This window comes from Alosa sapidissima, chromosome 22 (assembly GCF_018492685.1).
Source record: "Alosa sapidissima isolate fAloSap1 chromosome 22, fAloSap1.pri, whole genome shotgun sequence".
Classification (NCBI taxonomy): domain Eukaryota; kingdom Metazoa; phylum Chordata; class Actinopteri; order Clupeiformes; family Clupeidae; genus Alosa; species Alosa sapidissima.
Genome location: NC_055978.1, coordinates 28,937,161 through 28,956,730, shown reverse-complemented (window position 1 = coordinate 28,956,730; position 19,570 = coordinate 28,937,161). Strand labels below are relative to the sequence as shown.

At 42.4% G+C, this 19,570-nt stretch overlaps 1 protein-coding gene across 3 annotated transcripts in view; it reads right to left on the bottom strand.

Annotated features, from left to right (window-relative positions):
* Positions 1-8,247: 8,247 nt before the first annotated feature.
* Positions 8,248-19,570, bottom strand: part of drd4-rs (dopamine receptor D4 related sequence) — a 13,942-nt gene continuing 2,619 nt past the window's right edge. The window contains exons 2-6 of one of the 3 annotated variants that reach the window (XM_042079347.1): positions 13,676-13,783; positions 13,275-13,548; positions 12,319-12,431; positions 10,396-11,153; positions 8,248-9,375 (exon numbers count right to left, since the gene is read on the bottom strand). In XM_042079347.1, the coding sequence (XP_041935281.1) occupies positions 9,173-9,375; positions 10,396-11,153; positions 12,319-12,431; positions 13,275-13,548; positions 13,676-13,758 (1,431 nt within the window). In that variant the 5' untranslated portion in view covers positions 13,759-13,783 and the 3' untranslated portion in view covers positions 8,248-9,172. Of the gene's footprint in view, positions 9,376-10,395; positions 11,154-12,318; positions 12,432-13,274; positions 13,562-13,675; positions 14,018-19,570 lie in introns of those variants that run through there. The other 2 variants (XM_042079346.1, XM_042079348.1) reach the window with 2 other exon arrangements.

The following is a 19,570-nucleotide window of genomic DNA, read 5'->3' as shown; positions in this document are numbered from 1 at the left end:
TAGTGTTTCTGAGTTCTAAGCCAACAGAATTCGTCATCATGCTGTAGATGTTACTGCATAGTCAGAATGTATCCATTGGCAGTGACATGGCAATATATTCAGCTATAGCAGGAATGATGTAACATTTTCAGAACAAACCATTTATTTTGTCCTTACTACGTGCTCAAACTGTCCAGGGGCAGATTTTCTAAATTGAGATTATTCTATGTTTTTTTTTTTCTGGTCGAAATCCTCATTCCTTGAACAAACTTGATTTATTTGTATTTCACATTGTGTCTCTGAAGGCCAGCTCATGAATTAGTTTTGACTTGTGACCCCCTTTCCAGTGTTTTTAGTCATTGACCTTCTCCTTTACATCATTAGAAAGCTCTCTTGTGGAGGCACAAGTCAGAAGCATTTACTTCTAGTGAATTTATCTGCCTTTAACCTAACACGTCTACGTTCTCCTCCAAAGTGGAAGTGCTACTGTATGTCTACTGCAGGGATGACGCAGGGGCAGTTTGATTTTTCTCTTCTGCTGCCCTCATCGTTGCTTTGTTCAGGTGCAAATGACTTGAATATCATGTGTGTAAAAATAGAATATGACCCTATTGCTGATTACACTTATTAACACTTGATCTGGATCATACAAGAATGTGTTAGAACTGTATATTATGGCAGCCAATCCTCTGACAGTACACACTGATTTAATTCTACATCTCTGTCCCTCGATTTCTTATTGTTTTTATATATTTCCCTCACAGGATCAAAAGAGTATATATACTTACTTATCTCTTCCCTTCGTCTCCAGCACTTTTCTTCTACTTGACACACTGACAGTGTTTGCTTGACACCTCCACCCACCAGCTGTGGAATATCATTAGCACTCCTCAAATAGCTATATCAAACTTCAAGGTGCCATTTGAACAAAAAAAAAAGCCCATCTGTACTCACATAGATTGAAATCATTAGGATCACACTGTTCATAGGGAAGGAGTCTGAGCCAGTCCTATCAGAGTTATCACAGTGTGTATCATGATCTGTACAGAGGTGCATATTGGAAACATGAGGAGTAATATCCTGAACACAGAAAGACACAATACAGTATTTCTTCAAGAACGAAAGTTGAATTAATTTGAAGGTTATATATCTTGATATGAGTACAGTTCCATAACCATGGCCTACTTCTGCAATCAGGTCAAAAGGAAGAGAGATAAGGTGACATGTCCTTTTTCACTGTCCAATTGGTAATGTCAGTCCAGGTTGAATTCACATCTGCTAAGATCTACACATGGAAAACCAAACATAGAAATAGTAAGTTACACAACAATATGGAAATCGCCTAGTTTACAAAGTTTTAACTGAGCTGCTTATAGGGTTCCTTTCTAACACCAGGCAAAACACAAAAGAAAGGCAAACATGAGATTATTCAGAGATTAGGAAAGATTTATTCTGTTGCTGTAAACTATTGTGTTGTGCTTGTTTATCGAATAACAAGACAGATTTCAGTTTCACATCATAAAATCAAACTGACAACAGGAGCCTATTAAAGAGCCTACCTAAAAAAGACCCCTCTAGCCTATTTCATGAGCCTGTTCAAAAAACACACCCGGTTCCTCAAAATGAAATGGCTTTGTCTCACGGCACTCTGGTGTGCATCGGCACACCAGTTGTGAACCACTGATCTAGTCTCTCCCATGTTGAAGAATGACTAAGGGCATATGACTATGTTTAACCTTAAATGTGGGCCTATATCTGTGTGACATGAAGTGATTAATTATTGCTTGTTCAAAAGTAAAATATAGTTTGTATATATGTATAAAAAATATAGTAAAATGCATTAGTAAGATTTTGATTTTCAAGGGGTGCCAACAATTGTGGAATATGCAATATGGAATATTTGTCGATGAGGGAAATTTACTTGGATTTTTGTAAACATTGTGTTGTGTCAGATTAAACTATTCTCCAAAGGATGAATTTATTATAACCCTTTTTTCTCATATTTAACAATGGTGTGCCAATAATTGTGGAGCCCACTGTATATCATAGTACAGGTTAAATATGAAATATCACATTTGCATCTATTGTTGAGCTGTCCTCCTTACCAACTGCACTATTCCACACAATGCTGGTCATGCTAAATATATGGGTTTCTTCTCCAGCACAGTTTGTCACAACAGCTATCCACCATGTGTATTACCCATGCTTTGACTTGAAAACCTGCACATAACGTCCACATAACCTGCACATAGCGTCCACATAACCTGCACATAACGTCCACATAACCTGCACATAACGTCCACATAACCTGCACATAGCGTCCACATAACCTGCACATAACGTCCACATAACCTGCACATAGCGTCCACATAACCTGCACATAACGTCCACTCCGGAGCCCAGGAGGCATCATTGCATGATTTTATTTGTATATAGTGCGCTCATTTAAATAAATTGTGCACTCTTTTTTTACTAAATCATGGCCTTGTTATACTAAATTGTTCACTCATTTTGTTCAATCGTGGACTCATTTTACTCAATCGTGTGCTTGTTGGTAGTACTTCACTTTACAGATCAGTAATAAGAGGGTAGTTTCATGTCAATCAGCTGATTACAAACAGGAAATAACTTCTCAAAAAGCCATTTCAGGGAGGTAACCCCCCCCCCCCAAAAAAAAATAATATATATATATATATATATAAAATTACTTTAGCCTTCTTAGATACTGAAATAGTGATGAATAGCCTATGTTTGTTAATTAATTGTTTCTACTCAGCACACCAAATAAGGAAGGCCTATAGTTAGAAATTGTGATATATGTAAAATATGTAGATTTTGGTAGTTTGGTCTTTATGTAGCCTTGGCAAATAGCCATCTAGTAGGCTAGTGCATGTACTGTAGTGCAACGACTCGCTTCTGGGAACTTGTGTGCAGCTCAGTAGCCCAAGTTTGTTTGTTGTGCTGGCCTAGTTTGGCTCTGTGAATAAAACATGGGAATTAAATCCTTACAATGAGTGCACAATTTCATTAAAGTGAGCGCATGGCTGTGAAATGTAGAGTCATTTTAGTCAAATGAGCACACATCACTCTACAGGTTGCTCTACCAGTAGTTGAGTTAAAGATCTCTGTGTAAATGTGGCAGGAAAAAAGGTCACTCCACAGCATTCTTAAACATGAATTAAATGCAATGCTACATAACAGCCTTAACATCATGTAACATCACTCAATCTGTGTAGAGTGTCCTAGAGCTCCATAGAGCACTCAGAGGCCATATATGGGAGCATAGGCTACAATACAGAGCTTGAAGTGTGCTAAATTGATAGTGTCAAGTGTCTGATCTGGACATTCTGATGGCCAGTGCACTTACAGTAGAATGGAGAGTGCCCTTCACATGGATTCATTCTGCCTTGTTTCCGTGGTTACTTAGAGGTCCAAGGTGGTGAAATCCAGTCTTTCATCTATTTTTGAGCTCTAAAAGACACCTTCTGCACGCTACATCTCACACAGGCAGGCAGCACACGTCTCTCCTGCTGTGCTTGCTTTTAAATGAAGTCACAGCACAAAGGAGTGATATAAAACCCACTACAGAGCACCTTCACTGTGGCAGGACGACTCAAGGGAGATTAAAATGTCAATGATAAATGTCACATTTATTTAGAGGTTGGTTTGATATCATTCCTCCTTTTTCTCTGATGCATAATCAGATCAGGACCAGAGAGCAGCGTCCTAGTAGACTGTGTGTGTGTGTGTGTGTGTGTGTGACATCCCCTTGTGTTTCATGGACTTTGTTGGATTTGTGATTGCATTGGGCTCCCACTGGAAATAACACGATTGTCTGTGCTTTCCATCTTTTGATCCAACAAAAATCCACTCACCCTCTGTTCATGGTGGACAACTAGGAAGCCTTATTTCTCTCCGTTTGTCTTGAAATAATCTCTTTGTTTTTAGTTTACCATTGGAGAATTGTATGCCTTAATAATACACCAATGGGAAATTATCTTCAGGAGTTTTTTGTAGGCTAGTCACTAGGGTGCATCCTCCGCCTTGACATATGCAAATTAATCTGTCCCTATGCTTATTATGTTCCAATGAGCAAAAAAACATTCCTGGTAAATGAATGGTCGAAATTGTTGCCAAATTCAGGAAATCGCCTGGCAATATGGGGGACTATGGGGGTATATTTCACATTATTTCACTATTATTAATTTGTTAGCCAGTAGTTAATTGAATAATAACTATATTAAGGGCATAAAGCACACAGCTCACTGGATAAACATTGGGTTTCTTTATGTTGTCATACATATTTTGGTGATTTTTCTCAGAAAAACGTTTTACTTTTCTATTTTGAATAATATGTTATTTGATGAAAAACACCTTGATGTGTATTGTAACACTTATCATTAATCTTTTATTTTAACTGCTATGGTGTTATAAAAATCTCAGAATTCCAAATTAGATATAGGCTACATGCGTGGGAATGTTTTGTTTAGTGTAGAGTAGTAGTTGTATCACACAGGATTACATGACATTTCTTGCAACATGGCTTTTAGTGGAGAGTGAATTAGTAGCCTAATGCCAATCCACAGTCATCAAAATGTAGTGGCTATGTTTAGTTTTACAGTAGGACAGCTTCACAAACAGTATAGGCTACTTTTACAGGACTTTCTCTACAGTATACGTATCATTATTAATTGTCCGCATGTGTGCATGCAGTCTACGCATGGTGTGAGTGTGTGTGAGGGAGAGAGCACAAGCTGGTAAACTGTTTCTAAATTTAGGCTACAATGATGCTAAGCATTGAAAAACAGATGCTAATTATGTGGGCAACATTCTCTAACAGCGATCAACTTGTCTTGAAGTTGAACATGAAGGCCTTCTACACTTCAGCGGTTGAGAGTGTTCTAACTGGTAGCATCATCACCTGGTATGGGAACTCCACAGTTAGAGATTGTAGTACTCTAGAGAGAGTAGTGCGCTCAGCTGAACGTACTATAAGAACTCAACTCCCTGCTCTACAAGATATCTATTCCAGAAGAGTACTCCTAAGAGCCCAAAAGATTCTGAAGGACTCTTCTCATCCTAACAATGGATTATTCCTACCGCTGAAATCAAGAAGACGCCTATGTAGTCACAAAGCCAGAACTGAGAGACTCTGGAAAAGTTTTTATCCCCAGGCCATCCGAACTCTGAACTCACACTATACTGACTTTGCACACATTCACTCCTCAGCACTCTCAAACATTTCCCAACTCTGCTACAGACCTTTTATTTATTTTCTTAGTTCATCACACGTCAAAACACACACACACACACACACACACATATCTGACTTTCTCCAACTTTTGCACACTTTTTATTTATTATTTTTGATTTCTCCTCCATCTACCCATGTCCTTGATTGCCTAGCCTTTCTTGAGCCGTGGATCTGCCCAAGGTTTCTTCCTTGGTAAGGGAGTTTTTCCTTGCCCCTGTTGCTCTTGGGTGCTCCTTGTTGGTGCCCCCCACCCAATCCCAATCCTCCCCCACCTTTTTTATGCAGCCCTTGCCACTTAATCTACTAAACCCCTCTTCTACTGCACTTTTTACCCCCCCCCCCCCATTAATGCACAAATAGGCTGACACCAGACATAATTTCACTGCATTTCTTACTTCCAGTAACTATATGCATGTGACAATAAACTTCCTTGTATCCTTGTATCCTTGTATCCTTGTCATTTTTTCTGTCAAACAAGTTGTGAATTTGTTGTAACATTAAAACAGGGGACAACTTACTCTGTGCTCAAAGTGATGTGACGAACTCCAGCAGTTTCCACTGTGTATGTGTGTGTACAACGAAACACTCGAAAGAATCATGTGAACGATTTTCATTGGTTGTTGCTTTCAATCTTACCCAGCTACAGAGGTGCTATTTCCTGATTGGCTATTATGGCCCCTTTCTTTTTTTCCTTTTTTTTTTTATTGGCTGGTAAGTGACAGGCTTGAGTCATGACTAAAGCAGGCACGGAGATGAATGCCGTTTCCAGCGAGAGCAGGCGCTAGAATTTTACTTGGGCACTGGAGACTTTTACTAAGGCACGTGCCCCAGTGAATAAGGTCTAGTGACGCCCCTGAAGTGCACACTGATAGCGCTAGTGTCTGCCTGCAGTGGTAGGAGCAGTACCCTACTAGTAGGGACGGTGTTCAACGGTGTGCAGCCGGAAGCACGCTGCTGGAGGTGGGCAGCCGTGGCCTACTGGTTAGCGCTTCGGACTAACCGGAAGGTTGCCGGTTCGAACCCCGACCAGTAGGCACGGCTGAAGTGCCCTTGAGCAAGGCACCTAACCCCTCACTGCTCCCCGAGTGCCGCTGTTGTTGCAGGCGGCTCACTGCGCCGGATTAGTGTGTGCTTCACCTCACTGTGTGTTCACTGTGTGCTGAATGTGTTTCACTAATTCACGGATTGGGATAAATGCAGAAACCAAATTTCCCTCACGGGATCATAAGAGTATATATACTTATACTTATATACCATTCACGCAAGAGACCTTTCCAAGTGCACAGTTGCAGTTTGGAATGCAGGCCGACAATGTAAAACAAGCAGAATACTCACAAGCGTTGGTGTTTGGTCATGGAAGAGCTGTGCTGTCAGCTCACGGCAGGCTATCGGCTGGCTCATAAGGTGCTCAACAGCACGCGCTACTGTACCATAGGCATCTCTCATTCACACATGAAACCGCCACCTAGCGCACAGGTGTCTGCTCGCAGCAGAGCCGTGATGCTGGATGAGAAGTGTCAACGCGCTGACGCAGGATGAAGCTCACACGTGGTGCTCATCGCAGAGAGCCTCATGGCTTCTGCACACAGTAGCGTGCAGTGGTCTCTCAGGCCAGAGTTTGTGCAGCCAAAGTCCCACCTGCTGGACGTCTGAAAAGCGGGCAGGCCAATGATTCTACTCCGAGGGACAGCACCTTAGGTTGGTAGAGGGGGTTAGGATGTAAGATACCGGTAATCGCAAAACCTATGGCAAACTGCATAAAAATACGCTTGACTGATAGGGCCGGCAAGTTGCTCACATGCTTGACCCATGTCAAGGCCAGTAAAAGTGCAGTTTTGAGGGACATCATGTTGAGCTCAGTATTGTCTAGCGGCTCAGTGGAAGCACTCTCCTCACCACAGGGGCATTGGCGCTGCTGGCGACGGTGGGAAGCAGATGCCACGGGATGTGCACCTGATGCCTCGCCTGCCCATCCTGCGTGCCATGCGGAGATACTGAGGGTACCACTGAGGGTAGAGATGGAATGTCTCCGTTCAAACAGATCATGTAAAAATGTCAGTACAGAGTCAATGAGACACTAATCGAGTCTGAGTCTCAATCATTGTCAGCACACCAGTTGACTGCCCTCTTCAAATAGCAGATGGACCGTGTAGATGGGGCTCTCGCACTCTGAAACGCTTCAACAACTGAGGGGCCTAGCCCGATCATTAGCAGTCTCACCTGTTCAGGGGCCAGATGGTCAGTTGCCATTTATTTGAGTCTGTGTGCCTGTGTCAGAACATCTTTGTGTGTTGGCAGCTGCCAAGGCTGGCTGCAAAGCATTCACCTGAAGTCCGACATCCATATCTGGGTCGGCCAGTGCAGAGCGATGAGCAATAAGGATCACCGAGTGGCCGTCCGAGCGTACTCTGTCCAGTTGTACAAATGAGTGTGAATGGGGGGAAACGTATAGGAGCATAAGGTCGTTGTGAATCGAGAGCCACAGCGCGCAGTGGGTCATCTCCCTCGCAGAAAGGCGAAGTTTGCACAGTATATGCAGGGAGTCTGCCACCGGAGTGTGTTGTGTTGTGCAGTGAGTCATCTCCCTTGATGTGCCACACAGAAGCATTGCCATATCTCGGCCAGAACCTACGTGCTCAGCCACCATTCCATCTGGTGTAGGCGACAGCAAACCACACCAACGTTCTTTGCAGCAGGCAAATGAATTGCATATATGACCACAGATGCGTGCTGCCCCTGCCTCTTCACCAGGTGGTACAGCTGCGGAGAGTGTAGCCCACCTTGGCGCTTGACGTACACTGCCATTGCTGTGTTGTCCGTCTTGATTAAAACATGACTACCGGTCAGCCGGGGTGGAGTGGGAGTATAGTTCTAGGAGATTGTGTGTGGAAGCGTCAGCTCCACTGACAGAGGACTGCACATCTTGTTTTCCATTTGTCCCATAGCTCATGACACAACTGCCATTTCATTTAGATCTTTAGTCTTCAGATTTTTATTGTGTACCATAGCACTGACATGGAATACAGTTGAAATGAATACAACAGTTTTTGAAGCACTGAAATAGACTTTGCATGTGATAAATACAATATATGATATCTGCCGGATGTTAATTACCCCTGAATATTGTATTTGTGCTTCCTGTGGGACTACAGATGTAAATTAGCCCAAGGCTAACTCTGGTGCGATGCATCAAATGTTTACATTTATGTTTTAATTGCACACTGTCCCTTACAAATAAATTGAAATTGATATAACACGTCATTCAATATTCTCAACTATCACATTTTAATATTCAGTACAATACAGAGACACGTGTTCTGTTCAAGAGTCATTTGGGTTCAAATACACATTTACAGCACTCCATGGACCATCAATATATTGGAAACCATAATCATCAGACCATTTACACTATGGTATGCTATGTTTTTAAATGGGTATTTTAAATGGGCAGCATCACCGGATCATGCCTCTGTCTGCGATCATTACCAGATCCGTGTGTAGGTGCAGTCAATGTCAATAGTTCAGTTAGTAATCCCATCAACAATGACATATTTAATCAGAAAATCAAAGAATGTGTTCACAATGAGACAAAAGAGTGTTTGGTAACTCACAGTTCAAACAATCATCATTCAAATGAAGATACAATATATCTGTACATTACATACACATCAAGTACAGTAAAGTTTTATTTTTTTTAATTTGCACATGACATGTTCACATATTTTATGCCTCTGGGCCATGATGTCAACAGTACTCTTGAGTGTACCTCAAACAATCACTGAAAATGGATTGAAAATATATTACAAGGCAAGCAGCATCATTTTTTGTGTTCAGTCATATTGACTAAGGCATAATTTAAGTTTTCCACAGTGACTCAATGTATATGAGGGTTTTTATTATTTTATTATATTTTTTATCCCTGGTGGAGAAATACAGGCTTCATGTCCGACAGCAGAGGAGTTTGTGAAAGACATTCCTGAACTCTGCATTGAAGGCGGTGTATATGATGGGATTTACGGCACTGTTGACATAACCCAGCCATGTCACCACACTGATTAGCGACGGCTCAATTTTGCAGGACAGGCAGAGGACGTTGGTGACATGAACCACAAAGAAAGGGGTCCAGCAGGCCAGGAACACACCTGTGAGATGAGAGATTGGGGACACTGATTAAGGATGCAGTTAAGCGTTCTGCAAAAGGACAGGTGTGTGTTGTTACTGGTATTAAAATACGCCAAATGATGCACATGTCTTTGTACAGTGCAAACGTTCACATACACATACACGAACAGTCATTATTTCCCAATTATGTGGTGGTGGTGATAATGCAATCTTGAATTTTATTTACATCTTATTTTTTATTTATTTACATCTTTACATTTACATTTTATTGTCAAAACAACTGAAATAGTTTAAAGGTCTTTAAGTATGTCAAATATGAAATTGTATATATTATGAAATAGTACTGATAAATAAGCTGGCATAGATTGATCAGTAAGTTAAACTGATATCTGATGAATGTCTAGATAAGCAGCAGCATCTTTTGAAAGTGTGTATTGGTGTTGCATTTTAGGATCAGTGGAGTTTTCAGCTACATGTGCTTATATGTTCTCCTTTTTACTGCTACATTGTTTCAGTTTCAGCACATACAAGCACTCTCTCTCTCTCTCTCTCTCTCTCTCTCTCTCTCTTTCTTTCACTCTGTCTTTCTATATCTCACTCACACACATACACACACTCATACAGAGAGAGAGAGAGAGAGAGAGATTAATGGCTATTAGTCAAGCACAGCAGGACATAGAAAGCTGTTATTTCATGAAATGCATCTCTCTGCTTGTATTCTGTTTCATTTACTGATCTATTTGTACAACAGCACATTGGTTGTTTTCACAAATACAGAGTAGCTTACCGGTATATACTAAAGCCATCATTCATATTCATATTCATTTTTCACTTATTCTGATTTTGTGTACTGTAAATGTAGGCCATAGTCCTCAATTGGGACAAAAGGTTGTTGATTTTCAAACTCAACAGCCAATCAAATTTTGACCTTCTCTTCAGTGCTCCTGAACACATTGATTGACTGGAATAGGGTATGTCCATAATTCCATGTTATACATTTTTTTATGTATTTTGTGAACGTGTAATATGTGTTAACATACCTACAACAACAGGCAGCACCTTCATGGCCTTTCTCTCACGTCCACTCACACGGCTACTCTTACTGTGCCGGCGTGACCGGTGAGAGCCATGGTTCTTTGCAAGCCCATTCACCCTAGGTCCACTTGCATTAAGAGGCCTCTCCATGGGTTCAGGATCTGACACACTGTCTATTTGAGTGGTCATAGGATCACTCTCTGCCCCCAAAGCCAGCTGATTCTCATCCGTCGTCAAGGTCAGCGGGCTGATAGGACTCAGAGGGCTGGCTGGTGTCGTGGTGTCGGGGGAGGCAGGAGTTTCAGCGGTGGCAGAGATGACGGGTGTAGTGGGTGTTGCAGTCAATGAGTTGGGGCTGTGGCCTCCCGGCACCAGGTACACCACCTTCTCCCGTGCCTGACCTTTGTTCTTCCGCAGCGCCGTGCCCAGCCGCATGGACAGGCTCTGGGGGCCCCTCGCCGGCCGTCTGAAGTGGGATCGGCTGCGGCCCGAGCTCCAGCGCCGCAGCCCCCGGAACATCCAGTAGTACAGGAAGAGCATGACTGGGCAGGGCACGAAGAAGGAGCAAATGGACGAGTAGACCACAAAGCGGTCGTCCTCCAGCTTACACACGTGTGGGTTCCGGTCTGGCACCTGGTTCAGTCCAAATATGACCGGGCTGGCCACAGTCAGTGACAGGAACCATGTGGCCCCGATCAGAGCCAGCTGCCGCATGCTAAACTGGTTTCTGTTGTACTGAAGAGGTACCACAACAGCAATGTACCTGAGGGACAAAAGCAAAGCACTAATTCATCACTCTACAAACCACAAAGCTGTTTTAAATCACCCTGGAACTAGTTTAAAACAACAGCCTCACATATACAGTAGCATTTTAAAATGGGAGGGGAAATATGGGTAGTGCTATGGTGAGACAGAATTGTTTATAGAAACAATGTAGGCCTAATGTTTAATTTCTTAATTTCAATACTTTTGCATTTCCTCACTTTTACTTTGTGAGGGCACACAAAGCCTGGTGTGAGGGAATACAAAGCCTGGTGTGAGGGATTGCAAAGCATGGTGTGAGGGATTGCAAAAATGTTTGTGAGAGAATACAAAGAGAATGCAAAAGTAGCTCATAACCCTCAGGGGGCTCAGTGCATCTCCACTCTTGAAGGTGGACATTTTTTATGTTGATGTTTTGTTTAAAAAGGATTTGAATATTTTAAAAACTTAAAGATGACGTCAGTCTGTACAAATTGACTGCCCATACTCAGATGCTTGGAGATTGGAGGTGAGAACAGAGCACTAGAATATGCAGAACAGCCTCATTTCATCACATGAAAATTTCATGATTACTTCAACAGTGACTTAGATGAGCTAAATTTATTATAATGGAGTCCCTCATTTGTTGCCTAGCTATCCGAATAGCCTGTGCAAATGTAAAGAGGAAACCCATAGAAAGAGTGATAAAACCAACCAACAGACTCAGTTTGGATCTTATTTCTAATCCCTAAAATTCATAAAGTGATGTTATTTTTTGTATTGTTCTTATACTGTAGATAAAAGTAGGATTTATTGACTACTGGTAAACAACAAACAACTTAATTTATCTTTTGCAAAGCTGTTCCATTTTATCCATTAGTTTTATCCAGTCTGTTCCACGTTTAGAACACCATGTTGTATCTTTGTGTGCTTTCAGTGTCTCAAGTGTATCAAGTATCAAGTGTCTCTCAGCAACAGTCTGCTACATCCGTATTGGGAAGTCGCAACACCAGCCCTCTCCATTAGGCGTTATCTGTGCCTATAGTCCAGACAGCAGGCCAGGGATGTGGTCTTTGCCAAAGTCTTTATTGCTGTTATACAGTGCAATAAGCCTGTTTGCACTGGCCATTAGTCACGATACTGTATGTTCCATGTCTTTCAGAACTGAGGAGATGAGTCAGTCTCACCTGTCCACGCTGATGGCACAGAGGTTGAGGATGGAGGCTGTGCACAGCATCACGTCCATGGTCATCAGCGCATCACAGATGTACATGCTCAGCGTCCACATTCCCCCGAGAAACTTCATCGGGACACAAAAGCATGAGGAGCACTTACTGTAAGTATATGACCAAATTAAACAGCTCATTTCCTTAAAGATGCGATGAGTCATGTTACGCGGTTTCTAAGCTAAGACATTTTTTGTCACATACAACAAACATCTCCTCACAATCCACTAGCTGCATGTCCCCTGAATACACTGTAAAAAAACGTGGTCTCTGTGGACAGCCCAGGCTCCAAAAACTGCAACAAAAACAGCCTGGTCCAGCCTGGACCATGAAACATACAGTAACAAACTGTTCCAGCCAATCACCAACGAGATGCACGTTCATGTCAGTTTCAACTGCACGGGAGGGAGGGAGGGAGAGGGACGGGCGAGCTTAAGATTGCCACATTTGATTTGTGAAAATCCGAGACATTCATTGCCTTTCATTTGAAACTAGTAGAAATTATAATCAGAAGTTCATTTTCACCAAAAGCCAGGACAATTCGTGTCCCGGAAAATATTATTAGTTATCCGGGACAATCACTCAAAAAAACATTCCCAGAAAATCCAGTACATGTGGCAACCCTAGGCGAGCCAGCTTTCTGTTTTGTTTGAAACGTCAACAGAAGTGACCCAACCGTGCTTAGAGAACCTTTAACTCAGGCAAGTCTGAACAGCTGAAAGCCAATAAGAGTTTGGTCCTTTAACACATTACAATAGATTCATTTTTAAGCCACTATCATTTTGATATGCATCTATATTCTATATAGGGCCAAATGACAGTGCGGGTTACGAGATGTCCTTAAGAGCAGAGATACTGCACTCAGCGTGATTACATACCTGTGATGTCTGCATGAGAGAGAGCGCAATAGAGTTTACCTCGGAGTAGACGTACAGCGGCAGGACCAGCACTGCCAGCAAGAGGTCCGCCACAGCCAGGCTGACGATGAAGTAATTGGTAGCCGTTTTCAGGGACCTCTCGGTGAGAACACTCAGACAAACCAGGACGTTCCCCAGGATAATGATGAGGATGAGCGGGACGCCACACACCAGCGCCAGGTAATTGTACCCCCCGGGGGCCACATTATCTGCCCAAGGGGTGGCACTGGGCGTCAAATTAACCATGCTGGGGCCCCTGACTCCAAGTGCTGGTCTGTGGTTAACATCTGTGAAGGTCAGTATTGGAGCAGATGGATGATGACATTTATTGCCATTGCATGTAAGATTGGGCCGGCCTCAGAAAGGCGGTATAGAGGAATAATAGTAGAAGAGATTCTTACCGTGTGAAAACTAGACACAGCATCAAGTGCAGCTTGTCAGCATGGGGTGGGTTGTTGACTGGTGGAGGGCAGGAGCATGACATCCATATTCTATCCTTGAAAGCCTTTCTGCTCATCATATGAGAGGTCATGGATCCATGGATTTGGGGGAAAAAATACACCTGATTACAAATAATGCTGTTCCTGTCCACGTTGCAGAATATAAAGTATTGAGCTCCACAGGTGCCAGTGTGCTGTGACCCATGCTGTTAGTGGTATGTCAACCGGTCACTTGTTAAATGTGGTCATTTATTGTTTTGTTCCCATCCTCATCTGTGTGGATTGGCCATGATAGCTATGAGAGGCAGATCAGAGAGGAGCAGTCTCTGTCTGATCATTTGAAATGCTCTCCTTTACAATGGAGCTTAACGTTGCCATGACACCAAACCTGTGCTTGTAGGAGAGAAAGGAAAGCACTTGTAGACATGCAGATTAAAACACATCATGAAATACATCTTCATCCTTCAATCTTTCCCATTTTATTGGAGGGAGCAGCAAGCACACACTTCATATAAAGTAACAAAACCCAAAAGACGTTCCGTTCCTCATTTGTAAGCAGAAATGATGATGCCAGTCAAAGGAAACTCATCTGACCTCTCACGACTGTTGCGAGCACAGGCCTGTATTCTCTTTCTCTTTCATCAAAATGAATTGTTAAAAACATAAAAGAGGGTTTTGTTTCCTGTTTCTCTGTGTTCTGGATATTCTCTATTTCTGCTGATGAAGGTATTGGTGGAGCTGATGTAGAGAGGTGTCAGGAGAGATAGTTTTGCTGCATGACACCCCAGAGATTTATCATGTAGATTTTAATTGAAATCTGACAGGGGGGTTGGGATGACTACTTAATCCCTGCTGTGGGAGACAGACAAACACACACACACACACACACACACACACACACACACACACACACACACACATACATACATACACAGACAGCGAGAGGAAGAGGGAGAGTTAGACACACACACACACACACAGACACACACACACACACACACACACACACACACACACACACACACACACACACACACAGTGAGAGGGCGAGAGAGTTGCACATAGAGGCATACAGCTTGTATATCATACTCATCTGAGGCCTAATCCATCTGTGCAGCCCTGGTACCCACTGTTCTGCTGTAAATGTCAGCCCAGGCAGGAGATCGCTACTGGTACCAGCAGCAAGGGAACATTTGAGAGATGTGCTGTGAGTTTGTTGAACTTTATCAGATAAGATTTGACCATTTGACAAAGCAAAAGAAAAGATGCCCGACCATACACCTCTAACTCATCTGCAATGATTCAATCTCGGCTACAAATTGCATTTCCCTGCCTCAACCATAAAATGCATTCATCAAGTTGATAAGGGGAATTGAAAGAGGAAGGCATTAAACATTTTAAATGCCACAGCTTTTAAAAAAACTCACTTGCTGTTTTTGATGGGGGTCTTAAGCTATTTCAAAGCTTTGAGAGGGTTTTGGTGAAAAAGATATTTGGAAACACTCAGGCTCAGTCCCTGCTTTATTGATTAATCACCCACTATGTGGATACTGTTTTTTAGAATTGATTTAGATTAAGTTTTATTTAGTATAATTTGTATTTTAGTATATTTAGTATATTCTTTATCTTCTACAGTCCTTATTGCTTAGTTGTGTTTTTTATATTATATACTTTTAATTACTTTTTCTGCTGTTAGTGAATGTGTGTGTATATTTTGTCTGTATGCTACTGTGACCTTGAATTTCCCCTAGGAATCAATAAAGTATCTATCTATCTATCTATCTATCTATCTATCTATCTATCTATCTGAATCATTTCCCTTTTTTTCTTTCATGGCAGTGAAGGTGCTGACATTATGGTCTCCACCTCCTGTAATATGTGGCTTCCTGATTAACACTTTCCTCTGGGCTGCTGTTCATTAATTATAGTCAGGAGAGTGTCAGCTGAGCCGCATTCCTCCCCATGGGAACAATGTGCAGGCCCCTTCCTGTCTTATAACAGGGGGCGTTAGTTAGTGCCCAAAAGGACTACTTTTGTACTGTATCAATGTAGAATGTAGAAATGTATCAATGGTGAGAAGCCACCAAGAGTCCAGACTTCATCAGTGCTGAAGCAGATATCTGAAACTGGACAGTGTATATTGATTGGAGGAGGACTCATAACTGGACAGTGTATATTGATTGGAGGAGGACTCATCTCAACGTTTGATCTGAAACTGGACAGTGTATATTGATTGGAGGAGGACTCATCTCACCGTTTGATCTGAGTGGATGCCCTTGGTTCCCACACTGTTCCTTCACTCACTTGTTCACCAGCTCATTTCAATCTGTGTGCACAGAATCATCAGAGGACCTGCATCTCACCGCACATTATGTTCTATCAGGAGGCTCCTCCAAAGCAGGCGCCCCTAAGCTGTGTGTGTGTGTGTGTTCATGTGTGCATGGCATGCGTGTGTGTGTGTGAGCGTGTGGATGGTGCACTTTGTGTCTCTTCATGCCTTTTCCCAAGATTCAATACAACCTGCTATCAGTACAGAACCAGAATACATTTGCAGTGACAATAGATCAGGTCAAGGTGAAGAAATGAGGAAAATGAGGTTAGAAGCAGGGCAGGGCATGAATCCCATGGGAAAGGCAAATCAAAATGAGATTCTATTCTATTTCACCAACAACAAGACACAAGTGAGCTCAGTATGAGATTTTACCTATTTTCTTCTATTTTCTTGTCTCAGCCCAAGTCTAATTATGAATGCCGCACAGCAAAGCGGCAGTCATATATTGTAGGTTTAGTCAGAGTTTTTTTCTTCCATAATTTTATGTCAACGATTCCCGGGAGACTGAAAGACCAGGGTGCACAAAACTTGCTGGGTATGTAGCCTCACAAGGATAAGTATATATATTTTTTTGATCCCTGCATTTAACCCAATTGGTGAATTAGTGAAACACAAACAGCACACAGTGGACACACAGTGAGGTGAAGCACACACTAATCCCGGCGCAGTGAGCTGCCTGCTACAACGGCGGCGCTCGGGGAGCAGTGAGGGGTTAGGTGCCTTGCTCAAGGGCACTTCAGCCGCGGCCCACTGGTCGGGGCTCGAACCGGCAACCCTCCGGTTACAAGACCAGTGGGCCACGGCTCAAGGAGAACACGGAACCATTGTTTTTCTTTTATCCGTCGCCCACCTGCTGCACAAGGCCCCCTGAAAGGAGGGTAGGCAGGACACAGTTTTCTGTGAATATCTCGAGAACCGTAGGGCTAGGAGGACCAACTTTTTTTGTATGTTGGTCTTCAGGGACTATGTCAACACATTCCATGTGTGGGAGAATTTTTTTATTTTTCTCATTGAATGTTTAGTATACCTTATATACATGTAGTGAAATCTAATTGTCATCTCCTTACTCTGACCCTTGTGTTTTCTGAAACTCCTATGTTAGAATGTTTAGTTAAATTAACCCTTGTGTCAGCGAATTGTGGGTAACCCTCAGGATGGGGGGTCATAAACATTTTCTTATCTTTGTCAAAACACCAGATGGTTAAGTGGGTTCGTAAACATTTCTTATCTCTGTTAAAATACCAGATGGTTAAGTGATTAATGGAGGGTGACAACTTGTGATTTTCCATGGGTGTGGGGTAAGGTATAAGAGTTGGCTTCACCCACAGATGTGTGGGCTTGTTACTTTGACATTTCATGTGTGTAACATGCTCCCGGCGTCGTGAATAAAGCTCTCACACCAGTTGTCTTGCATTAATTTTGACCACACATGTGAAAACCTAAACCCAAACCTACACACACAGAAGCACACATATACACAAAAACAAACACACACCATGCACACACTCATTTACATACACAAAAGTAGGGGATGTAACATCAATTTGCTCAGTGAGAGACTCTGGCAACGAGTAATGATGCACGTTACTTTTGCCCCTTGCATCGCGGGGAACCAATCACATCTGTGTATCTGATATTGGCAGGCCAGAGGCGAGCTAAACAGATGACAGTCGTAGTTAAGGGTGTCACGATTTCGATTTTATATCGAAATCGATCGAAATTACATCTCAATCTCGAACTTCGAACTTAAAAGTAGAATCGACGATGCAGCCACACCCCCAATTTCACATCCAGCATGTATGCCAAGACAGACAAACACACGTGCTGAACTGCAGCGTCAACACTCCTCTGATTTTAGGCTGCAGCCAGTTAAAATATACACATCAACCTACCAAAATCAAAGCCCCTCTTGCTACTTTGAAATCACCGGTGTGGAAGTATTCATTCATTCACGTCAATTAAAACTAACTTAAAAATAACATATAAGGAATGCATTAATAGTAATATTAAAAAAAAGATCGAAAATCGAATCGAATCGTGACTTTAAAATCGAAAATTGCATCGAATCGAGGATTTGGAGAATCGTGACACCCCTAGTCGTAGTGTTATCCAATTGCGTCGAAGTCCAGAATCAGTCAGTAAACATTGGTCGAATAGTGTTATCTAACTGCGTGCAGTGAGATTTTCAAATGCAGGCTTGGTGCCGCCCCTACAGTTGGGCCATTACATGACTGTGGCCAGACCCTTAACCTTTCGGATTGGGCTCTGGAATCTCCAGGCTAGGATGGAGTAGGAGATGGAGACAAATTGACAAGCGTGATTTATTTTTGCGGAGAGAATGTGCTGGACATGGGTGGCGGTCATATTTTGTACCGCTCTGCGGTACATCTAGTTTAAGTTCAACTTTTTTTTTTCCTTCTCAACCCATATCTTATTTCTCATATCACATGAGAAACAGACATCTCAATGACAGCTGTTTTCTTTCTGGATTTTGGATTTAATTGGTCATATACAGGATCTGTAAAAAAAGGAATATATTTGATTGTATGTGTGCAAGGAAGGACAAAGCAGTTATTTTGTCAGTTGTGCACCATCAGATTTGAATTTTATGTAAGAAGAGCCCACACTTTTCTGACTCGGTTTCTTTGTCCCCCTAATATGACTACTGCAGCCCTAACAGGCTAAGTCAGTGGTACAGTGCCATGATTCTAACAGTGCTGTGTCTTAGAGTGCAGTTTGGACTGGACCCAGTTGGATACTCTATCATCACAAGAATAAGCCAGCATTACTGGAAAAGTCTAGTGCAAGTGTTGCTAGTGTGGGAGTATATATTGTGCCATTTTCAGTGTTTGTCTTTGATAAGATGTATCATCCAGGCATTGTTAGAGTAGGTCATACATGATATCAGCATTGAACTCTTTCTCTAGTAACTGAACCATGGCATGCATTGATATTCATGGGCAATTAAGAAATACAATAATTATTGTTTGATCAAGTGGAATGGCAGCAAATATTATTTTTGTGGATGATTCCTAGCCAACAATTGGTGAGACAAATAGGCTTGGGTGAGCCAAGATGCTATTTTTATTTGTGTGTTTGTGTCATACATAGGTTACACATGAAAACAGACACAAATCGTCTTGCTGTGATTTCAATCTGCCAGTAATTTCATGTTCATCTGTGTCTGTGCACCATGCATAAAACAGATTTGTTATGATTATAGTGCTTTGCAGACGCTTTTGTCCAAAGTAAACGTGTGCGAGGGGAGTTGTGTGTGTGAGAGCGTGTTGGCTGGAGAGCTTGCTCATATGGCAGCAGTGTCATCATGGCCTTGAAGAGGTGACTGCATCTCCTGCTGCTGCTCTTGCCTTTCTCTCCAGCTCACCTTGTCATCAGCGCTAAGATGTCTTGTGGGTGCACGTTGCTTATTACCACATGGGGTCTTTGAGCCCATTTCCTTTTGTCTTACCTCCAGTTCTACTGCAAGCTCTCTCAGTTCAGACTCTCTCCATTGCATTTCCAGG